Raw genomic sequence first — 22,805 nt, forward strand, 5'->3', positions numbered from 1 at the left:
ATGGAACTATTCCAAGAGGTAGCGGCCTGGTTGGTTCCCTGCAGCAGTCAGTTCCCTGTACAGGGGTTAAAGGGTCAATACTAGAAGGCAACGTCCTTAGGTTTAGCTCAAAGCTAAACTGGTTAGTTGCCACAGTTTGTCCATGCCCACTGTTCATTACAACTGGCATGTGCAACTGCTTGCCTAACAAAATACATATCAATTTAACAATTTATTTTCAGCCTGTTAATGAATGGTAATTCTTCAGGAACTATACCTTGTAATGCTTTTGACTAACCCCCCCCCCCCCCCCCAGCATCAGTAGATAAGTAATTATGATAACTGTTAGAATTTACCAAGTCATGCAACCTTCATCACCTTAAGTCCTGTGGATGCAGAGGATTCCAGGTTGCTGTGTTGCCATCGCTGATACCGGGGCAGCCAGAGACCGAGGTACAGTACACAATCTCTTATGCTTGCACACAAAACATTACCATTTATGGCCTTTCTACAATTTTAGGTACAGAATGGCCAAACGCTTTAAAGGGATTTTTTCATAAAGAAGTCAACCTGATTTCAAGTGGTCCAGCTTCTCTAACCATTGGCGATGAGCTGGTATTGCCAGGGGAAGCCACTTTCTGAAATTCATTACCTTTTTGAAAGTGCCTGTATATTCGAAGTCATAGAATTGGATATAAAGTTGGAGAACATTCAGCAGTTGTCCATCTGCCCTAATAGGACATATAGACGGTGGCTGTCCTTCTAAGACAACCCTTGAAATCTAGGAAAACCAGGGAACCACAAATTTTACGAAGCTCAATGTTTGACCTGGTAGGACAACTCAAGTGCTTACAGGTAAATTATTTTTATCTTTTCACATGGGAGTTAAAGCGGATCTGTCATTTCAGCAGACTTTACAGAATAAGGGCCATGTGTGTACATTATGAGCAGCACTATATCTGATTATTATATGACTTAAACCTACAGAGAGGACAATAGATGATAAATGCAAGATACCCTCTTTTAATTGTCTGTTTTCCCGAGCTAGTAGGAGGATACTTTGCTGTGCATGAGAGACATCATAGCAGGTAAACAGACGAGGAGCTCCTGCTCCTGACACACCTGTAGAGGCAGAATCTGCATGGAGGACATTACTGTGCAGTACTAAGCAGTATAGCTGTGAATCCAGAAAGATTATACTAATGAATTTAAAGTTAGTGATTAGTGCAGGAGCTGGCAGGCAGAAGCTGGTCATTAGAAAAAGAAGAATATTTCTCTAATAAAATATATTACAAACTTTCTTATCTTCATTTGTACTACTGATTTATGCAAAGTTTCTAGAAATGACAGTGGCCATTTAAGTTACGAAGACACTGTCTCCATAACATATGTACAAGATACCCATTATATGTGAGGAAACTATAATAAATATAGAGCATGGTATATAAATTTAATTCTCTGAGAAAAAAAAAATCCATAAAATATATACCCTTTAATAAAGAATCATAAAAAAATACTCCACTGCTCAAATGAGATCATGTTTCTCTCACAAGCCATGCTCTTCTTGAGGAAAGAGAAAATCATCTCTGTCACTTGTCTACTAAACCCAAAGTGATTTCTTCAAATCAAATCCCTAAAAAGCAGATGACAATAGACCTTGACAGCTATGTGGTATCATGACCTTCTGTGAGGTGACCTCTTACTCTGATTTCTTAATCCATCTGCTCATGTGCACATCACACAGATTATTATTCCTTCCCCACAAGGCAGGAAAACCCTTGAAATAAACATTTCAACATCTTGCAGTGACACACTTGAGAGGTGAGAGATAGACGGGTAAAAAAAAATAAAAATATCTGCACATGCCAGCAACTGCTCTTGTGGGGGGACAAGCGGCATCACTTCCTCTGGGCATTTATTACCTGTTAAAAAACAATCTTTTGGTGAGTGGCAGTTCAGGGTTTTCGAGAGCAGGCTGCAATATTTCTTCGGGTCTGCTGAGTCATAATTAAAGCTGAACCGAGCGGAATTGGAGAGGGAAGGTCAGCGAGGTGCCGTATGAGAGATGAGGCTGGGCTGATCGGGACCAAATGAACAAATTATGATGGGCCCCACTCAATGTGATGAGGTCAAATGCTTGTTTCTACCCACTGACAGTTCAATTTCCCTGAAATGTCTCTCGATTCTCTATGAACTAATTATGAATGAAACGTTATCAACTGCCCACACCAAAAGCGGCCTAAACGTTATTTCTTGGTGCTCCTAATGTCAAAATATTGTCTGGAGGAGCATCGTGCCAGAACATGCTGCTTCTAAAACACAATGTGCAGCATCATTTAAATATCCGTAAATCTGAGCCCCTGGTGTACACTGCACTGCCTGATCCAAGCATAAATGGCTTCTTGTGGATTGATTTGTGCTAAACTGTTTCCATGAGGACTACAATAGGTAGGAAAAAGGAATCATGAACCGCACTAGGGTCTAAGTGACCGTCCATAATACAGTATATAGAAGGCAATATCATTGTTCATGGATTTTGAGTTGTGATTGCTATGTTAAAGGAACTTTTCCGTCAGAAACTGGTATTTTTATTTTGAAACAAAAAATTGATATTTAAGCATTTTTGATGTTTCGCTTCATTTCAGCAGTATACCATTGAAAATGATATACACAATATTGTCCTTCTGTAACATCACAGCTCCTACATATATACAGTGCTTAAAAGTTTGTGAAATATTTGGAAATGTCTATATTATAGAAATTTAACCTGAAACAACATTTGGGGATTTTTTTTAATTGAGGAAAATGGTCTAAATATCACATGTCTGAGAGCTGGAAAGGCATGTGAATCTTTTGGATTAGCAGAAAAGGAGAGTCAGGTGTTTTCAATCAATAGGATGACAATCAGGTAAGAGCGGGCAACCTGTTTTATATGCAGAACAGGGATCTATCAAAGTCTGATCTTCACAACATCTTTGTTGAAGTGTATCATGGCACGAACAAAGGAGATTTCTGAGGACCTCAGAAGAACCGTTGTTGATAATCATCAGGTTACAAAATCATCTATAAAGAGTTTAGAATTCAGAGACAGATTATGCACAAATGGTGGAAATTCAAGACGAATATTAACCTCCCCAGTGGTGGTCAACCAACAAAGATAATGCCAAGAGCAAGATGTGTAATAATCCACAAGGAAACCAAGGTAACTTCTAAGCAACAAAATGCTTCATTACATTGGCTAAGGTTCATGAGTCCTCCATCAGGAAGTCACTGAATAACAATATGCATGGCAGTTGGTGGTAGCATTATTGTTTTTGGCCCCATTTGCTGTACCTGGGCCAGAACGACTTGCCTTCATTGATGGAACAATGTAGTCTGTATTATACCAGCACATTCTATAAGAAAACGTCAGTACATCTGTCTGTGAGTTGGATCTTAAAAGAACGTGGGTCATGCATCATGACAACGATTGTAAGAATGATTAAAGAAGAATAAAGTTAAAGTTTTAAAAGAGTCAAGTCAAAGTCTTGACCGTAATCCAATAGAAAAGTTGTGGAAGGATCTGAAGCGAACAGTTCATGGGAGGAAACCTACCAACATAACACAGTTGAAGCTGTTAGTACGGCGGTATGGGCTAAAATTCTTCCAAGATAAAGATGTTGAGATGATATTATTACTGCACAAGGGGATCACACCAGATACTGAAAGCAACATTTTAAATACTTTTGCCACTCACAAACGTGATATTGAATCATTTGCCTCCAAGTCTAATATTTTAACTCATTTTTTGATTTGGTTATCTTTATCTACTTTTATGAGTTTTGTTAAAATCTGCTGTAGTTTTAGGTCCAACTTATGCAGAAGGGTTCACAAATTTTCAAGCAGCACTAAGTAATCCGATATTTAGTTTAATACTGATGTAAAGGAAAGATGTTATCTGCTAGTATAACAGTAGATTCATAGCCTGTGGATAACAGTACAGAATCTCTGTTGGTCTTTTGATAGGCCTAGATAAAGATGAAGAATACATGGAGAGACTTCAAAAACGTATATCCAGAACACAATATATGCTTCTTTTTTAGAAAAAAAAAAATACATAGAATATTCAAAGACAGACTGTTAATGATAATTTTTTATGTCCCTTTAACATCATTGAAAACTTCTATTTTATAAAGAATTTTGAATGAGGTAAAAAAAAAAAAAAGTTTGTTTTCTTCCATCAAGAGTAACACACAGCAGACTAAGGCCCCATGCACACGGCCGTGTGCGGGCCGTGGAACCGCGGCCTGGATCCCTCCTGAGAGCAGGAGCGCACGGCGTCACTAGTTGCTATGACGCCGTGCGCTCCCTGCTGCCACCGCAATACAGTAATACACTGGTATGATCTATACCAGTGTATTACTGTACTGCGCCGGCAGCAGGGAGCGCACGGCGTCATAGCAACCAGTGACGCCGTGCGCTCCTGCTCTCAGGAGGGATCCAGGCCGCAGTTCCACGGCCCGCACACGGCCGTGTGCATGGGGCCTAAGTCTACTTTTACACTTGCATTTTAGGCGGATCAGTCAATGATCTTCAAAAACGGATCCGTTACAATAATACAACCGCTTGCCTCCGCCATGAACGGATCCGTTTGTATTATCTGTAACATAGCCAAGACGGATCCGTCATTAACTCTATTGAAAGTCAATATGAGACAGATCCGATTTCTATTGTGCCAGATTGTGTCAGGGAAAACGGATCCGTCCCCATTGACTTACATTGTGTGTCAGGATGGATCCGTTTGGCTCAGTTTCATCAGACGGACACGGTGCAGCGTTTTGGTGTCCGCCTCCAGAGCGGAATGGAGACTGAACGGAGGCAAACTGATGCATTCTGAGCGGACCACTCAGAATGCATTAGGGCAAAACTGATCTGTTTTGGACCGCTTGTGAGAACCCATGACGGATCTCACAAATGGAAAGCCAAAACACCAGTGTGAAAGTAGCTTTAATTTACATGCAACTCTGTCTCTGTTGTAAATTCAGTAAAAAAAATCCCTAAACAAATTAGCGCAGCATGGAATCCATTTTAGTCAATGGGTACGTTAGTGCGGTTGGCATCATTATGACGTATCAAGCACAGAAGTTATTTTTGCTGTTCTGTTCCTAGGACAGAGCAGAAAAATGGAAATAACAGCATAGAATGTTAGCCATCCCCCGGGTCAAACCAGCAAACATGTATACACCCTGAGGGGCTAAACAAAATCAAGTGGACATACAGGATAAACCCAACCAGGAACACCCTACTTATGGGCAAGTTAAGTCCCACCCATTTTTTGCTCGAGACCGACAAATTTGCTCGGTCTCTCTGAATATTAGGGAAAGTCCTTGAAAATTCAGGAGGACTGTTGCCAACTATGACGCAGTAGTAGTAGTAGTAGTATGAGCTACATGTTCCTGCAGTGCTACCAAAGGAGACACACAGTATGGTCCGTGGTAGTGGAATCCATAACTGAATCCTTAGATAACCCGAACCTTGTACGCCGAACTTGAAACCACAAGTTCGCTCAATACTAGGGATTCCCAACCTGCGGCCCTCTAGCTGTTGCAAAACTACAACTCCCAGCATGCCTGGACATCCTACAACTATTAGGACATACTGGGAGTTGTAGTCTTGCAACAGCTGAAGGGCCGCCAACTGAGCATCCCTGAGTTTACCAAACCTGACACCACGCCCCAGTGTCATGCCCTGCTCTGACTATGTGCGGAGGTCGGCCAGAATAGCAGCACGTCTTTAGTGTTTGTTTTGGAGTCTTGCTGGATCCGCCTCCCATCAGGTGCACTGGGTGGGGTCATTAGTTTAAATGGCTCTCATTTCCAGTGCTCTGAGCGGGTTATAGAAATCAGTCTGGCCTAGGAAGCAAGCAAGGAAGGAAGGAAGGTTTTCTGTCCCAGCTCTGTTAAGATAAGTGTGGTTTCTGTTCTTGTTGTGTTGATATCATCTCTCCCATCCAGGTTCTGTGCGAGCAGGCTGCTCCTATTTCCCCTTTTCACCATCTCAGGGAAGTTAGGGTGTATTAGCCTAGGTACGAGGACACAGCATTCCTACCACCAAGGAGACTGTGGGCTGAGCAGTGCAGGGAGAGAGGTCAGGGATTAGCTAGGAGGTGACCCTTCCCCTGCTTCTCGCTCAGAGCCTGGTTGTTGGTTTTTCTGTGTGTCCGAGTGCTCGTCCGCCGTGACACCCAGCTACTGACCCTAAGAGTTGTGGTGTGTCCCTATTGTAGCCTTGTTTTAAACAAAATAGGTCCAAAACTGCGCAGATTCATTTCATAATACTGTATATGGTAATTTTACAGAGGGCAGAGATTCATTTTCCAGTCACAGTTATAGTATACAATTCTAACTTCTGCAGCCATAACAATTGGGAGCTCACAATAGAACGTTTTCTCAGTTTTCCCACTAACCACTTAAGCCTAGTCCTAGGCTAGCACTTCCTGTTCTGTATAGATCAGTTTTCATTACAGATTTCATCACCAACACAGACAGGAATAAACACCTCCGCATATAGATAACACAAGATCACACCCAGTAGGTTATGACAGAGCTTATCTACTCCCCTCCCTGCAATGAGCTCTGCACAGGTCACAGAACACATCTACAAAACTCTCCAATAGAAGTCAATGAACATCTCCTGTTTACTGTGCCTTATAGTCTACATAGCTGCAGTAAACCATATCTACATTCAGAAAATGAAAAAAATAAGAGGGGAAAAAAGGGAATACATTTTTGTAGTTTCAATTAATAAGGCGAAGAGGACTTGCACCTGTTCATTTAGTGGTATAAATGATGTCCAGAATACTGGTAATCCAGAGCCAAAGTTTATATTAGGTTTCTAATACTTACAGACATATTGGAATTTGTTCGGCTATGTTTGAAGCAGTCATTTTGGAGTGCGGCCATGTTGGTTTGTCACAAAAAAAACTATATACAGAGAAGCTCACTGAAAGGTTACAACTAGTGTTGAGCAAATAGAACTCCATCAGTGGGATTCGAACCGAATTTCACAGAGAATTAAATTTGCCGCAAAGTGACTGATCGATTTTCTCTGAATGGCGGTAAAAAATTAATTAAGAAAAATAAAAAATAAATCATACTTGCCTCATCCGTTTGAGCGTGAAGAGCTGACCGCTGCTATCTTGATTAAAGATCCCACGTGAAATCCCGTGCACAGTGATGTATGACGCCACTGCGCTAGCTGACGTGATGACGTTATTATGGGCTGCGCAAGACTTTGCACTGGACCTACAATCAAGATGTTGGCGGCCTGCTCTCCACAATCGAATGGATGAGGGCAAGTATGATTTTATTGTTTTCATTATTTTACACTGTAATATTGCTGTCAGATACTGGCAGCTAGGAACACTGCATCTGAGGGGTACAATGACGGGAAGCGGTGTAATCGACACTCCCTGTCATTTGAACCACTACTTACAAAGAAACGTTCTTCATGATGAATTACTTCATCACAAAGCACTTATTTTTTTTTAAATTCGGTGAAGCAGCCTAATCGAATTTTTCAATACTTCGCTCATCACTAGTTACAACCAAAGACGTCTATGAACTCTGAGGCAGAGAACCAGAGAGACTTTCTTGGTAGAGCCAAGACGTGTACTGCATGGTTCTGCTTTCCTACGGTTCACCAAGGAGGAACAGAGGCAGCAGGCTCCACATATTCAACCTCATTATTATCACGCTTAGGCTAGGTTCACATGTCCACTCTGCAATCAGGTAGCCTTGTAGAGTGGACTTTTATTACCATATCCAGCTTAGCCGGACACCACCAGAGCCCCACTCACTAAATTGGATCCGGTGGTTTTCCAACATACTGTAAATGCCAGCTTTCGGGTGGAAAAATAGCACTGGTCAAACTGGCTTCTAGATCTTTCAGTATTTTGCTCATTCCAGGTCATGAAGAGAGATAAGATGACGGCAGTGGTGCAGCCTCACATTTTGGGCCTCTAATATCAAGAAATCCTATCCAGTGAACAGAGCTGAGCGTAATACCAGGCAAAACCCATGGATAAGAGCGGCTTCCGTTTCTAGAAGAAGACAAGTATGTTCTTCATCTGCCTAGCATTAAAATATCTCATGTTTAAATATCTGTTAACCGTAATTACACATACGAGATGTTAACTCTTCTTAGTCATACTCACTGCTCCTCAAAGTTTCCTTTTATATATAACTACTATAGCCGGTGCCATTGATCGTGTGACTAAAATGCCCCGTATAATACCACTGTCATCAGATGTACACTGTGGGGAGTCACGGGACGGAACATGCCCCCTCGGCTGTGGTCACAGAGAAGGAGGACCTCACAATTAGACATGGTACAACGCGGCTCATTATTATTAGATCTCTTTTCTTTGTCAAATTCACACTATAATTGTATTGTTCTAAAGTTGTTCCTTGATGGCAGCTGCTTGCCCATCATTTGTATTTTCCTCGTTAATCCTGACGCAGCAAATTAACCTTTAATTACCATTGTTAAAATTGAAATGAGCCTTGTGTCTGGCTTGGGCTAGCTTCTTTCAGTGAATGATCGTGCTGGAAAAGCAAAGGGGTCAATGAATATGTCCCACGTCATGTCTGATCGCTGCTAAAGATGTGAGGAGGGAGATCTTACCTCGCCAATCTACGAGCAACATATTTTGGTCCTAACACTTATTGACAGTGCTATAACTGGACACGTAATTAGCCTGCAGGTCATTCGCTTCCTGAAGACGCCTCGCCTACACCTGGCCGCACAGAAGGATTGGATCATTATCATATTAACTGTGCCATTAGAATACAGGGTTAGGAGGTATTATTATTAAAAATCCCAAGGTAAACCATGAAGAGCAAGGTCACTTGTATATGGTCACCTTGTAACAATGGCCTCTAAATAGCAACACATATACAGATGCAGGAAAGACAAGGTAAGATAAGTCACTGCCAGATCCAAAGGATTGGACATGTTGAAAAATTAACTGCAATATTAATCTCTCCCAGATATCTGCTGCCAGGGGAGACCCCAATATACATTAACCCCTTAAGGACTCAGCCCTATTTCACCTTAAGGACTTGGCCATTTTTTGCATATCTGACCAGTGTCACTTTAAGTGCTCATAACTTTAAAACACTGACTTATCCAGGCCATTCTGAGATTGTTTTTTCGTCACATATTGTACTTCATGACACTGGTAAAATGAAGTCAAAAAAATTAATTTTTTTACATAAAAAAATACCTAATTTACCAAAAATTCTGAATAATTTGCAAATTTCAAAGTTTCAGTTTCTCTACTTCTGTAATACATAGTAATACCCCCAAAAATTGTGAGGACTTTACATTCCCCATATGTCTACTTCATGTTTGAATTATTTTGGGAATTATATTTTATTTTTTGGGGATGTTACAAGGCTTAGAAGTTTAGAAGCAAATCTTGAAATTTTTCAGAAATTTACAAAAACCCAATTTTTAGGGACCACTACAGGTCTGAAGTCACTTTGCGAATCTTACATAATAGAAACCGCCCAAAAATGACCCCATTCTATAAACTGCACCCCTCAAGGTATTTAAAACTGATTTTACAAACTTCGTTAAACCCTTTAGGTGTTGCACATGAGTTATTGGCAAATGGGGATGAAATTTGAGAATTTCATTTTTTTGCCTAATTTTCCATTTTAACCAATTTTTTCCACTAACAAAACAAGGGTTAACAGCCAAACAAGACTGTATCTTTATTGCCCTGACTTCCGTTTACAGAAACACTCCATATGTGGCCGTAAACTACTGTACGGGCACACAGTAGGGTGTAGAGGGAAAGGTGCGCCGTATGGTTTTTGGAAGCCAGATTTTGCTGGACTGGTTTTATGACACCATGTCCCATATGATGCACCCCTAGAGTAGAAACTCCATAAAAGTGACCCCATCTAAGAAACTACACCCCTCAAGGTATTCAAAACTGATTTTACAAACTTTGTTAACCCTTTAGGTGTTCCACAAGATTTAATGGAAAATAGAGATACAATTTCAAAATTTAACTTTTTGGGCAGATTTTCCATTTTAATATTTTTTTTCCAGTTACAAAGCAAGGGTTAACAGCCAAACAAAACTCATTATTTATGGCCCTGATTCTGTAGTTTACAGAAACACCCCATATGTGGTCGTAAACTGCTGTACGAGCACACGGCAGGGCGCAGAAGGAAAGGAATGCGTTTTCGGAAGGCAGATTTTGCAGGACTGTTTTTTTTTTTTTACACCATGTCCCATTTGAAGCCCCCCTGATGCACCCCTAGAGTAGAAACTCCAAAAAAAGACCCCATTTTAGAAACTACGGGATAGGGTGGCATTTTTGTTGGTACTAGTTTAGGGTACATATGATTTTTGGTTGCTCTATATTACACTTTTTATTTTTATTTTTTTACGTCACCTGAGGGGTTAGGTCATGTGATATTTTTATAGAGCCGGTCGATACGGACGCGGCGATACGCAATATCTATACTTTATTTTTATTTATGTAAGTTTTACACAATGATTTCATTTTTGAAACAAAAAAAAAAAAAAATCATGTTTTAGTGTTTCCATAGTCTAAGTGCAAAAGTTTTTTCAGTTTTTGGGCAATTATCTTGGGTAGGGTAAGATTTTTGCGGGATGAGATGACGGTTTGATTGGTACTATTTTGGCGTACATGCGACTTTTTTGATCACTTTCATTACCTTTTTTGGGAAGTGAGGTAGGCAAAATTTCAATTTTCTCATATATTTTTTTTTTTTTATGGCGTTCACCGTGCGGGGAAAGTAACATGACCGTTTTATAGATCAGGTCGTTACGGACGCGGCGATACCTAATATGTGTAGTGTATTTTATTTTGTTAATTTTTATTCAGTGATAAATGTGTGTGCAATAATTTGCGACTTTAGAGGCGTATGGGAATGTCTTGATAAATGTCCCAATGACTCATGTTGAACATGGTGTCTGAGTTGAAAACAGCATGTTATAGAGCAGGAGGAGCTGATTAGTTTTATTGAATCTTTTAACAAACAAAAAAAAACTATACATCAATCTGCCCAGCTCCTCTTGCCTAAAAATTACTTTGTATTTTCATTGTGACGGGTTCCCTTAAATTCTATTTGTATAGCACCACTTGATGATTGTTCTTATCCTATTTCTATGTCCAGCTCGCCAAGGTAGACACACGTGGTCAGTTCCATCCTTCAACTGGCTTAACAGCAGACACTCGGAGCGAATGTGTGCAATTGGCGATAAAACCTATCGCAGACATTTAGAGGGGTTTTCCTGAAAAAGTTAATGATGGCTTATCCTCAGGATTGGCCATTATTATCACATCAGCAGGGGTCCAAGTCTTGGCATCCCATGGAATGTTTGTTTCAGGCTCCCGGCAGATTTCCAAGGACAGCATCGTACATCAGTGCTGATCAGTGGGGCGTTATACTCCCACAGATCTGATACGGATGACCTATCCTGAGGATGTCAAAAATATATTTTCCTGGACCCCCCTTTAAACCCTCAGATGCCATGGTCAATTGTAACCACAGCATCTGAGACGGTTTTCCACGGAAGCGACGCATTGAAATAGGGGAGGCTGTTACTTGGTGGTGATAGGCCAGATCCTGTAGAAAGCTACCAGGCCTATCACAGGTATATTCCAAATGTAGCCCTGTAGGTGGCATCACTGCATTGGAATATGCTGAATTTCCTATCCACTTATCTATAAGGGCAGGGCATCTGTCAGCAGATTTGTACCCGATTACATTTTCACTGCCTGGTCCTCTCAATCAAAGTGCAGATGGTGCAGCAGTTGCAGAGAGAGCAAAGCCTCTCGGAGTAACGGCAATGCCCCATTGCTCCTAAAGGCTAATTTTCATATATTAAAACTTCATTTTTCTCAGCAATGCGGGCACATATAAACATGGGACCAAGACAGAGGTCTTCAGCTGCCTAGCGCACATGCAACAGGTCAGACAGTTTTATAGGTACAAATACCCTGTCCTTTAAAGTTGTGTATAGGAAAAGCAATCTAATGAAGGCACGTTCAGGTTCCCTTGAGGGGGGTTTTGTGTCTTAAAGTAAAAAAAAAAAGTTTAACAAAAATATTAAAGCAATTAAAAACCTAAAAAAAATGAAAATCACCCTCTTTTCCCATAATAAAAAAAAAAAAAAAAAAAAAAAATCATCATAGGCATCGCTGCATCAAGCGCTCATATGGCTATGTAAATGGAAAAAAAAAAAAAGTTGTGGCTCTGGGAAGGCAGGGAGTAAATAAACAAAAATGCAAAAACTGAAAATTGAAGGGCCCTGAAGGCGTCAATGTAGCATTTTCGGGTTCCAAATAATGCTTGCTGCTGCTGACTTTAATAGCCCCATATTGTCAGGAGAGCTCCGGGTAATGGGTAGATGACAATTCACTAACTTGACTACAGCACAATGGCATGAAAATGTAATATTCAGCGCAATATCTGAAAAGTTGCATTGATCAGCATATCACACCAAGTTGCGGCAGCGCACTTTTTTTAAGCAAGGTTTTTCCGTGTACATATTATCCCTGGCTCCGCTTTATCAGGCTTTTATCTTCATATTGCATTCTCTGATATTCCTACGCGCAAAACATTCCACCTCGAAGTCTTGAAAGTTTATCATACGCCCATAATTGCAAGGTCTCCCAGTCTCAGACATTAGAACCGATTCGCCGCTGTGGACGCCTCTAGTCCTCAAATTGCCTGCATAATCCAGTAACTGATTTACCGATGCATGAGAAAACAGACTGGGTGACATTTCAATCACTCCGAAAAAGAAGGTTGATTTGATTAAAAATAAAATGAACATTTAAACATATTTTCTAGTCTATTTCATTATAATTAACCCAATGCAGACTAGATGCGCCAAAAATGTGCGGATTAGCGTAACGGTACGGGTCTCCTCCTTGGCCCCAGGGTCACAAGGGAATGTACAGAAACGGCGTGGTGATACCATACTCTATTATTAATCTTCATTTGCGGACCAAGTAGATGAAACAAAGGAACAAAGTATACTTTCAATAATGTGCGGCGGCTATGAATTTAGAGAAATAGGCTTTATTGATAGGCTTTATAAAAGCTGGATGCAATTACAGGGCTGAATCATTTGAATAATAGACTGTCTGACATATTCTGGGATAAGTGGCTGCTACATTTCTCTGATATTAGGGTCATATACTCATCTATTCTTACTCTAAGCTCTCCTTCGCCTGGTAATAAATTAATTTCTTAGTGTTAGTTCGGCATGTGCACTACAGTTAAATTCATTTTCTCTCTCACTGAAGGAAAAAGTTGAAAAAAAAAAAAAAAAGTTAGGATTATTATTTCCGATATCACAGCTAGAGTATGCAAATAGCAAGGTGAGAAGCTCCTGGCTGTGTCGCCACAATAAAACTAGAAAAACGCAAAAATAGGGAGATATTAATGGAAAAAAATAAACTAGAAGACAAATAGTCCCAGCAATGTTCAATATAAGACACCACTAACCCACTTTTGTCCCGGTATCGATACAATACCGGGATTTCCATTTTTCGATACTGGCCTGCGCTGCTGTTTTAGAAGGAACGCCCAGGAAAGAAGCTGATGTCTGCTCCCCATCGCTCCGATAGTAGTAATTAGCATACGGATCAGTAGACTGTAACTGGGGCACAGCGTGCGAACGGAGCGGCGCCCAGGAATAAAAGTAGGTGCAGGGATGTCCTGCTAACTTAAAGTCCGAACCCATGAAAGGTAGTCTTTAACTTTTAATACAGGAGGCAGGTGTCGGCAGCAGAATCACATTGCCGGCACCCTGCCTCTGAGAGGAAGCTGCGATCAGCGGCAGTTAACCCCTCAGGTGCGGCACCTGAGAGGGTTATATGCCTCTGATTTGCTGCCAATACCCGCCTCCTGTATTAAAGGTTAATTATCATTGGTGGCGCAGTGCGCCCCCCTCCCCCCCAGTATTAGAATCATTGGTGGCGCAGTGTAATCGCGGGGCTCCGATCGGTTACCATGGCAGTCAGGACGCTACTGAAGCCCTGGCTGCCATGGTAATCTCTCTGCTGCTGTGTGCACTGTGCACAGGGCAGCAGGGAGAGTGTGAAGTCCTATTCACCCTGATAGATCTCTATCAGGGTGAATAGGACAAGGGATGAAAAAAATTCCAGGTTCTAGCCCCTAAGGGGGAAATAGTTATTAAATAAAAAGTAAAAATAAGAAAAAATATTAAGTATAAATTACGTATAAAATATACAAACAATTAATAAATAAACATATCACATATCGCCACGTCCGAAAAGTCCAAACTATTAAAATAGAAAAAATAAAAATGCGGTGAACGCCGGAACAGAATTTTTTTTTATTTTTTTTGCGGAATGCAAGTGTCTTTTTGGGTTTATTTTTTTCGCATGGTATCGAGTATCGCAATACTTTTTTATGATGGTATCGAAATCCAATAAAAAAATTGGTATCGCAACAACTCTACCCAGGACCAACAATGGATGAACCTCTGGCACAAATGTTCAGCTTTCAGTGATCAGTTATTTTACGATATACATTTTTACAGCTTCTGACATGTCTGTTTTAGTAGCTACTTCAATTCCCCATGTAATAACAATTCTGAAGCATCTTTTCATATAATTCTATGTTGTGCCATTCCGCTATTATTCCTACTAGAAGTTCATGCAGGAGCTACCAGCATCTGGGTGTTATCAGTTAAGGGGGAGGGGGGGGGGGTGTCCCTGCACAATCTGACACTGACAGCACTGATTAGATAAAGTCAAATGGTGCAGGGACACCCCACCCAAACTGCTAACATTCAATTGGTCTTTTAATGCAGACTGATGGCAATTCACTCATAACTTCTACACAGGATGCTTTAAAATAATACCTCTGCCACGCCACTTGATAAGTTTCTTGGGAACCCCGCTGGTCTCTATATGTCCTGGTCACTGTCGATACAAACAGGAGACCTGGGAAGTGCCGGAAACAGGAGCGGCAGGGGATCGGTGAGGCGAATATTCATTATTTTATTATTTGAAAGCATTGTGTGTCAGTCTTTTAAATTTAGGTTTGATATACTAATTTTGTGTATGAATCTAGAAACACCGTCAACACCCTGAAGAGATCCAAAGAGTGCTATCAATGGTAAAAACGTGAATAACATTTGCGATGTATGCAAGTTGCATATGTCCGTGATTTATTTTCAATGCATACGTTGCTTTCCCCGCCTACAATGACATCACTCAATAATGAAGCTGGCAGGAGCGTGACTGACTGTGTGAGTTACGTTACGCTGCCGGCCGGACCGCTGCTTTGATAGTGAGTACTGTTACAGAAGAAAGCAGAGCCATTGCTGGAGCATTACATAAAAAGATTTTACATATAAAGACTGCTGTAAGTGGGTGCCCGGTGGTGTAATGGGGGTCACTATTCACACAGGGACAATATACTGTGACACATATGATACTGTGACCAGCATAAGATGATCTTATGCTGGTCACAGTATCATAGGTGTCACAGTATATTGTCCCTGCGTGAATAGTTGTCGCCATTACATAAGATGCTACATGTGTCTCATCCACACATCCCCCATAACAGTGCGTCATCCACAGATCCCCCATAACAGTGCGTCATCCACAGATTCCCCCCCCCGTAACAGTGCGCCATCCACAGATCCCTCCCATAACAGTGCACCATCCACAGATCCCCCCATAACAGTGCGCCATCCACAGATCCCCCATAACAGTGCGCCATCCACAGATCCCCCATAACAGTGCGCCATCCACAGATCCCCCCCATAACAGTGCGCCATCCACAGATCCCCCCATAACAATGCGCCATCCACAGATCCCCCCTATAACAGTGCGCCATCCACAGATCCCCCCCATAACAGTGCGCCATCCACAGATCCCCCCATAACAGTGCGCAATCCACAGTGCGCCATCCACAGATCCCCCCCATAACAGTGCAGCCATCCACAGATCCCCCCCATAACAGTGCACATCCACAGATCCCCCCATAACAGTGCGCATCCACAGATCCCCCCCATAACAGTGCACCATCCACAGATCCCCCCATAACAGTGCGCATCCACAGATCCCCCCATAACAGTGCGTCATCCACAGATCCCCCCATAACAGTGCGTCATCCACAGATCCCCCCATAACAGTGCGTCATCCACAGATCCCCCATAACAGTGCGTCATCCACAGATCCCCCCATAACAGTGCGTCCATCCACAGATTCCCCCCATAACAGTGCGCCATCCACAGATCCCCCCATAACAGTGCGCCATCCACAGATCCCCCCATAACAGTGCGCCATCCACAGATCCCCCCATAACAGTGCGCCATCCACAGATCCCCCCCATAACAGTGCGCCATCCACAGATCCCCCCCATAACAGTGCGCCATCCACAGATCCCCCCATAACAGTGCGCCATCCACAGATCCCCCCTATAACAGTGCGCCATCCACAGATCCCCCCATAACAGTGCGCCATCCACAGATCCCCCCATAACAGTGCGCCATCCACAGATCCCCCCATAACAGTGCGCAATCCACAGATTCCCCCCATAACAGTGCGTCATCCACAGATTCCCCCCATAACAGTGCGTCATCCACAGATTCCCCCCATAACAGTGCGTCATCCACAGATCCCCCCCATAACAGTGCACCATCCACAGATCCCCCCCATAACAGTGCACCATCCACAGATCCCCCCCATAACAGTGCACCATCCACAGATCCCCCCATAACAGTGCGCCATCCACAGATCCCCCCCCTAACAGTGCACCATCCACAGATCCCCCCCATAACAGTGCACCATCCACAGATCCCCCCATAACAGTGCGTCATCCACAGATCCCCCCCATAACAGTGCGTCATCCACAGATCCCCCCCATAACAGTGCATCATCCACAGATCCCCCCCATAACAGTGCGTCATCCACAGATCCCCCCATAACACACCACCACAAAATGACATGTTTTTATATTTGTCTTTTCCAGTACATCTAAACGTATATCGAAAATGAAATGTGAACAGCCCCTTAACTGCCTTCAGCACCTTATACTGAGCACAACTTCCCATATCAGTTGCTGAAAATTGACTCCTTATTTTGAACAAAACTTGATTATAGAGGTTAAGGGTAAAAATGCAGACGTTCAGGTTTTATGTGTGGACAATCCGCACTGAAATCCATGAATTGGTGCGGATTTGCATGCGGATTTTCCTCTCCCCATTAAATAGAGAAAATCCAGTCAGGTAAAATAAAATAAATTGAAAAAAATCTGCATTGTGTGCATGACAATTTCAGAATCTTATAGAATATAATGTACAAGACCTACGGTGCAGACTTTCCTTATGGAAATCTGTGTGGAAAATTCGCACACAATCCTGATCATGTATTTAGCCTAATAATCATTTTATACAAGTCACCACACAGTTGCATACATCTAACATCTAACACTGATGGTCATAATATTCTGCAAGACTCACCAGTGGACAAATAACTGGAACCCAGTACATAATGAAATAATAAAAAGGTCACTTACGTTTATTACTGGAGATGGAGTGGAGAGGGTTAAACCTTGCAGGTCTGATATTAAACTGGGAGAAAGGATGGCAGGTTTGGGAAGAGCTACTGAAGGCAGCACATCATTAACTGCAAAATGAGAATAAAGAGAAAGATGCTAAATGCTATTTGTCATTTCCATATAGCCACAAGTACTGTATACATCCAAGTACAGACATCTTCTACGGACGCCAAGATGGCTTTTACACAGAACCATAACACCCAGCTGGTGCAATTATGAATAAATACACAGACAAGTACATCTTACTGTATAGACCAGTGATGGGAACCTATGGCACGTGTGCCAGAGGTGGCACTCAGAGCCCTCTCTGTGGGCACCCACACCCTGGAAAAAGTCTATGGTGTACCAATATGCCTTAGACTTTTCCTGCCATTCAGCAGCACAGGGCGCACTATGAACAGCACAGGCAGCACATGGAATGTAGGCAGGCTATTGCAGATAAATGATAAAGTACATGGAAGATATTCTATATTGGACTGTAGTATTCAGGGTAAATTGCCGTGTTGGCACTTTGCGATAAATAAGTGGGTTTATGTTGCAGTTTGGGCACTCGGTCTGTAAAAGGTTTGCCATCACTGGTATAGACTATGGACTTACGTAATTTTAGGGATTTAGGTCAAAAGCTTAGGACAAGGACCTCAAAGGTAGTATTTTGCGAAATACTACTGGTACCATGGGACACACAAGAAAGAGAGCGGGAGATTAGAGAGATTAACAAGTGGCTCAAGAACTGGTGTAGGAAGTAGGGCTTTGGGTTCCTGGAGAACTGGGCCAACTTCTCCATCGGCTACAGGCTCTATCGTAGGGATGGGCTCCACCTTAATGGGGAAGGGGCAGCTGTGTTGGGGGAGAAGATGGATAGAAGGTTAGAGGAGTGTTTAAACTAGGGACTGGGGGGGAGGGTAATTACGTTACAGGATGGGAAGATAGTGCAGATAGAGACCAGGGGCAAGGTAGTGGGAACTGGGGAGGAATGGAAGGAGGGACTAGAACAGCTTAGAAGGAAAAGTGTAGGGAAAAACATATACATAAACCTCTCAAATGTATGTATACTAATGCCAGAAGCCTGACTAATAAAACTGGGTAACTGGAATTAGTGATGTGTGAGGAGGACTATGACATAGTGGGAATAACTGAGACATGGCTGGATGATAGCTATGACTGGGAAGTTAATGTACAAGGTTACAGTCTGTTTAGAAAGGATCGCCAAAACCGGAGAGGGGAAGGGGTCTACTTTTATGTAAAGTCCTGTCAAAAGCCCACAGTCTGGGAAGATATAAGTGAGGGACATGAACATATGGAGTTTATTATAAACCACCTAATATACCAGAGTCCCCAGAAAATCTACTACTAAACGAGATAAAAGAGGCGGCAAATCATAATGAGGTGGTTATTATGGGGGACTTCAACTACCCAGATATAGACTGGGAAACTGAAATTTGTATATCTCATAAAGGAAACAGGTTCTTGGCAATAACCAAAGACAATTACCTCTCCCAACTGGTTCAGGACCCGACCAGAGGGATGGGCCATACTGGACTTCGTATTAACCAATGGGCCTGACAGAACAATAGATGTGCAAGTCGGGGGACACCTGGGAAATAGTGACCATAAAGTAATAACCTTCCAATTATGCTTCAAAAGAGTGTGTTTCTTCAGGAAGGAACAAAAACACCAAACTTCAAAAAAGCTAAATTTAGCCAACTAAGAGAGGCCATAGGCCTAACTAACTGGGACAAAGTCCTCAACAAAATAAAATACAGCCACGAAATGGGATATTTTTAAAAGCATCCTAAAATCTAATTGTGAGTGGTACATACCTTATGGGAATAAAAGGTTAAGGAACAAGAAAAAAACTACGTGGATAAATAGAACTGTAATAAAAGCAATAAATGGAAAAAAAAAATGCATTCAAATCACTTAAACAGGAGGGTAGCGAGGAAGCACTGAAAAACTATAAGGAAAAAAAATATAATATGTAAAAAACAAATAAAAGCAGCCAAACTAGAGACCGAGAGATTAATTGCCAAAGAGAGCAAAACTAACCCTAAAATGTTTTTCAATAATATAAATGGTAAAAAGTATACCGTATTTTTCGCCCCATAAGATGCACCCCCCCCCCCCCCAAAAGTGGGGGAAAGTGCCCATGCGTCTTATGGGGCCAATGCTGGCAATTTACATCGCAGATTGCGATGTATTAGTGAGGAGGGTCTGTAATAAGCGGGGAGAGCGGCGGGCAGTGCACTCTGGCCTGCCGCTCAGTATGTACTGTATTATACCTAGTGTTAATCATAATATCTAAACTGCGCTCCCCCTCTGTACCGTACTTACCGGTACATGTCACACTCAGTCTCCTGTAGTAAGCGCTAGCAGGCAGGCCGGGCTGCAGGCGGCCGTAACTCACGTGCCTGCTCCGTCTACTTTATGAATGAAGCTGGCGGAGCAGGCACGTGACCTTAGTGAGTTACGGCCGCCTGCAGCCCGGCCTGCCTGCTAGCGCTTACTACAGGAGACGGAGTGCAACATGTACCGGTAAGTATGGTACAGATGGGGAGCAGGGGCAGCGCAGTTTAGATATTATGATTAACACTAGGTATAATACAGTACATACTGAGCGGAGGGGCCAGAGTACAGTGCCTGCACTGCCCGCCGCTCTCCCAGCCTACTACAGCTTCTCCTTAGGGATCTATGGATGGGATAATGATGGGAAGGTGGGGGGTCTATGGATGGCATTATGATGGGGGGGGGTCTGTGGATGGCATTATGATGGGGGGGGGGTCTGTGGATGGCATTATGATGGGGGGGGGTCTGTGGATGGCATTATGATGGGGGCGAGATCTGTGGATGACACATATAGCAGTGTCATCCACAGATCCACTCCCCCATAACAGTGCCATCCACAGATCCCCCCCCCCCACCATCATAATGCCATTCACAGATCCCCCCCACCATCATAATGCCATCCACAGATCCCCCCACCATCATAATGCCATCCACAGATCCCCCCACCATCATAATGCCATACACAGATCCCCCCACCATCATAATGCCATCCACAGATCCCCCCCCACCATCATAATGCCATCCACAAATCCCCCCCATCATAATGCCATCCACAAATCCCCCACCCCATAACAGTGCATCATCCACAGATCCCCCATAATAATGTCATGCACAGACCGCCATTAGTTCAAACCCACCAAAAGCACACCTTTTGGTTAAAAATATTTTTTTTCCTATTTTCCTCCTCAAAAACCTAGGTGCGTCTTATGGGCCGGTTCGTCTTATAGGGCGAAAAATACGGTAAATCTGAAGGTGTTGGCCCTCCACAGAGAAAGCAAAGCTATTAAGTATTTTTGTCAGCTGAAATGCAGAATGTAAAAGTAAATTCACCATTAAAAGTGCCATGTCTGACCCAGGAAGAAGTACAGTGGTGTCTTAAAAAGATTAAAATAGACAAATCCCCAGGACCAGATGGCATACACCCCCGTGTCCTAAGAGAACTAATGCCATAGCCAGACCCTCGTTTCTGATATTTAAGGACTCTATACTGACAAGTAGTGTTATACAGAATTGGCGCATAGCAAATGTAGTGCCAATATAAAAAAAAAGGAAAAAAAAAAGAGCCCGGAAACTATAGACCAATAAGTTTAACATCTGTCATGGGGTAAACAATGCTATCTTGGAGTACCTCAATGAAAATAAGCAAATAACGCCAAATCGGCATGGCTTCATGAGGGATCGGTCATGTCAAATTAATTTATTCAGTTTCTATGAGGTAAGTTCTAGACTTGACAGTGGCGAATCAATGGATGTCATATATCTGGACTTCTCCAAAGCATTTGACACTGTACCACAGAAAAGGTTAGTATATAAAATGAGAATGCTTGGACTGGGATAAAATGTCTGTATGTGGGTAAGTAACTGGCTCAGTGATAGAAAACAGAGGGTGGTTTTTAATGGCACACACTCAGATTGGGTCACTGTCACTAGTGGAGAACCTCAGGGGTCAGTATTGGGCCCTATTCTCTTCAATATATTTATTAATGATCTTTTAGAAGGCTTGCACAGTAAAATATCAATTTTTGCAGATGATAATAAACTGTGTAAAGTAATTAACAAGAGGACAGTATACTGCTACAGATGGATCTGGATAGATTGGAGACTTGGGCTGATAAGTGGCAGATGAGGTTTAACACTGACAAATGTAAGGTTATGCACATGGGAAGGAATAATGCAAGTCACCCATACATACTAAATGGTAAAATACTGGGTAGCTCACATGGAAAAGGACCTAGGAATTTTTGTGAACAGCAAACTAAGCTGTAGAAACCAGTGTCAGGCAGCTGCTGCCAAGGCCAATAAGATAATGGGTTGCATCAGAAGGGGCATAGATGCCCGTGATAAGAACATAGTCCTACCACTTTACAAATCACTAGTCAGACCACACATGGAGTACTGTGTACAGTTCTGGGCTCCTGTGAACAAGGCAGACAAAGCATAGCTGGAGAGGGTACAGAGGAGGGCGACTAAAGTAATAACTGGAATGGGGGGACTACAGTACCCTGAAAGATTATCAGCATTAGGGTTATTTACTTTAGAAAAAAGACGACTGAGGGGAGATCTAATTACTATGTATAAATATATTAGGGGTCAGTACAGAGATCTCTCCCATCATCTATTTAGCCCCAGGACGGTGACTGTGACGAGGGGACATCCTCTGCGTCTGGAGGAAAGAAGGTTTGTACACAAACATAGAAGAGGATTCTTTACGGTAAGAGCAGTGAGACTCTGGAACTCTCTGCCTGAGGAGGTGGTGATGGTGAGTACAATAAAGGAATTCAAGAGGGGCCTGGATGTATTTCTGGAGTGTAATAATATTACAGGCTATAGCTACTAGAGAGGGATCGTTGATCCAGGGAGTTATTCTGATTGCCATCAGGAAGGAATTTTTGCCTTCCTCTGGATCAACTTGCAGGATAACATGCCAAACTGGATGGACAAATCTCTTTTTTCGGCCTTATATACTATGTTACTAGTCCTTTGTCTCCATGGTAACAGTCTACAGACAAACTGTTCGTAGTCTGATCCTGTCATCATGGATGGATTACACTGTTTCATCTGTTTCCTCTTCTCTTGTCTGTAAATTACAGAGTAAGTAAAGGGAAGAAAGAACACATGACTAACGCGTAA

At 42.4% G+C, this 22,805-nt stretch overlaps 1 protein-coding gene across 2 annotated transcripts in view; it reads right to left on the minus strand.

The window, feature by feature from the left end:
* The window catches only part of AP3B1 (adaptor related protein complex 3 subunit beta 1), a 316,263-nt gene that overhangs the window by 86,208 nt on the left and 207,250 nt on the right, over positions 1–22,805 (minus strand). For both annotated transcript variants that reach the window (XM_044276105.1, XM_044276102.1), the window contains exon 22: positions 17,571–17,680. In XM_044276105.1, the coding sequence (XP_044132040.1) occupies positions 17,571–17,680 (110 nt within the window). The remainder of the gene's footprint in view (positions 1–17,570; positions 17,681–22,805) is intronic.

This window comes from Bufo gargarizans, chromosome 1, assembly GCF_014858855.1.
Source record: "Bufo gargarizans isolate SCDJY-AF-19 chromosome 1, ASM1485885v1, whole genome shotgun sequence".
NCBI classification, from domain to species: Eukaryota; Metazoa; Chordata; class Amphibia; order Anura; family Bufonidae; genus Bufo; species Bufo gargarizans.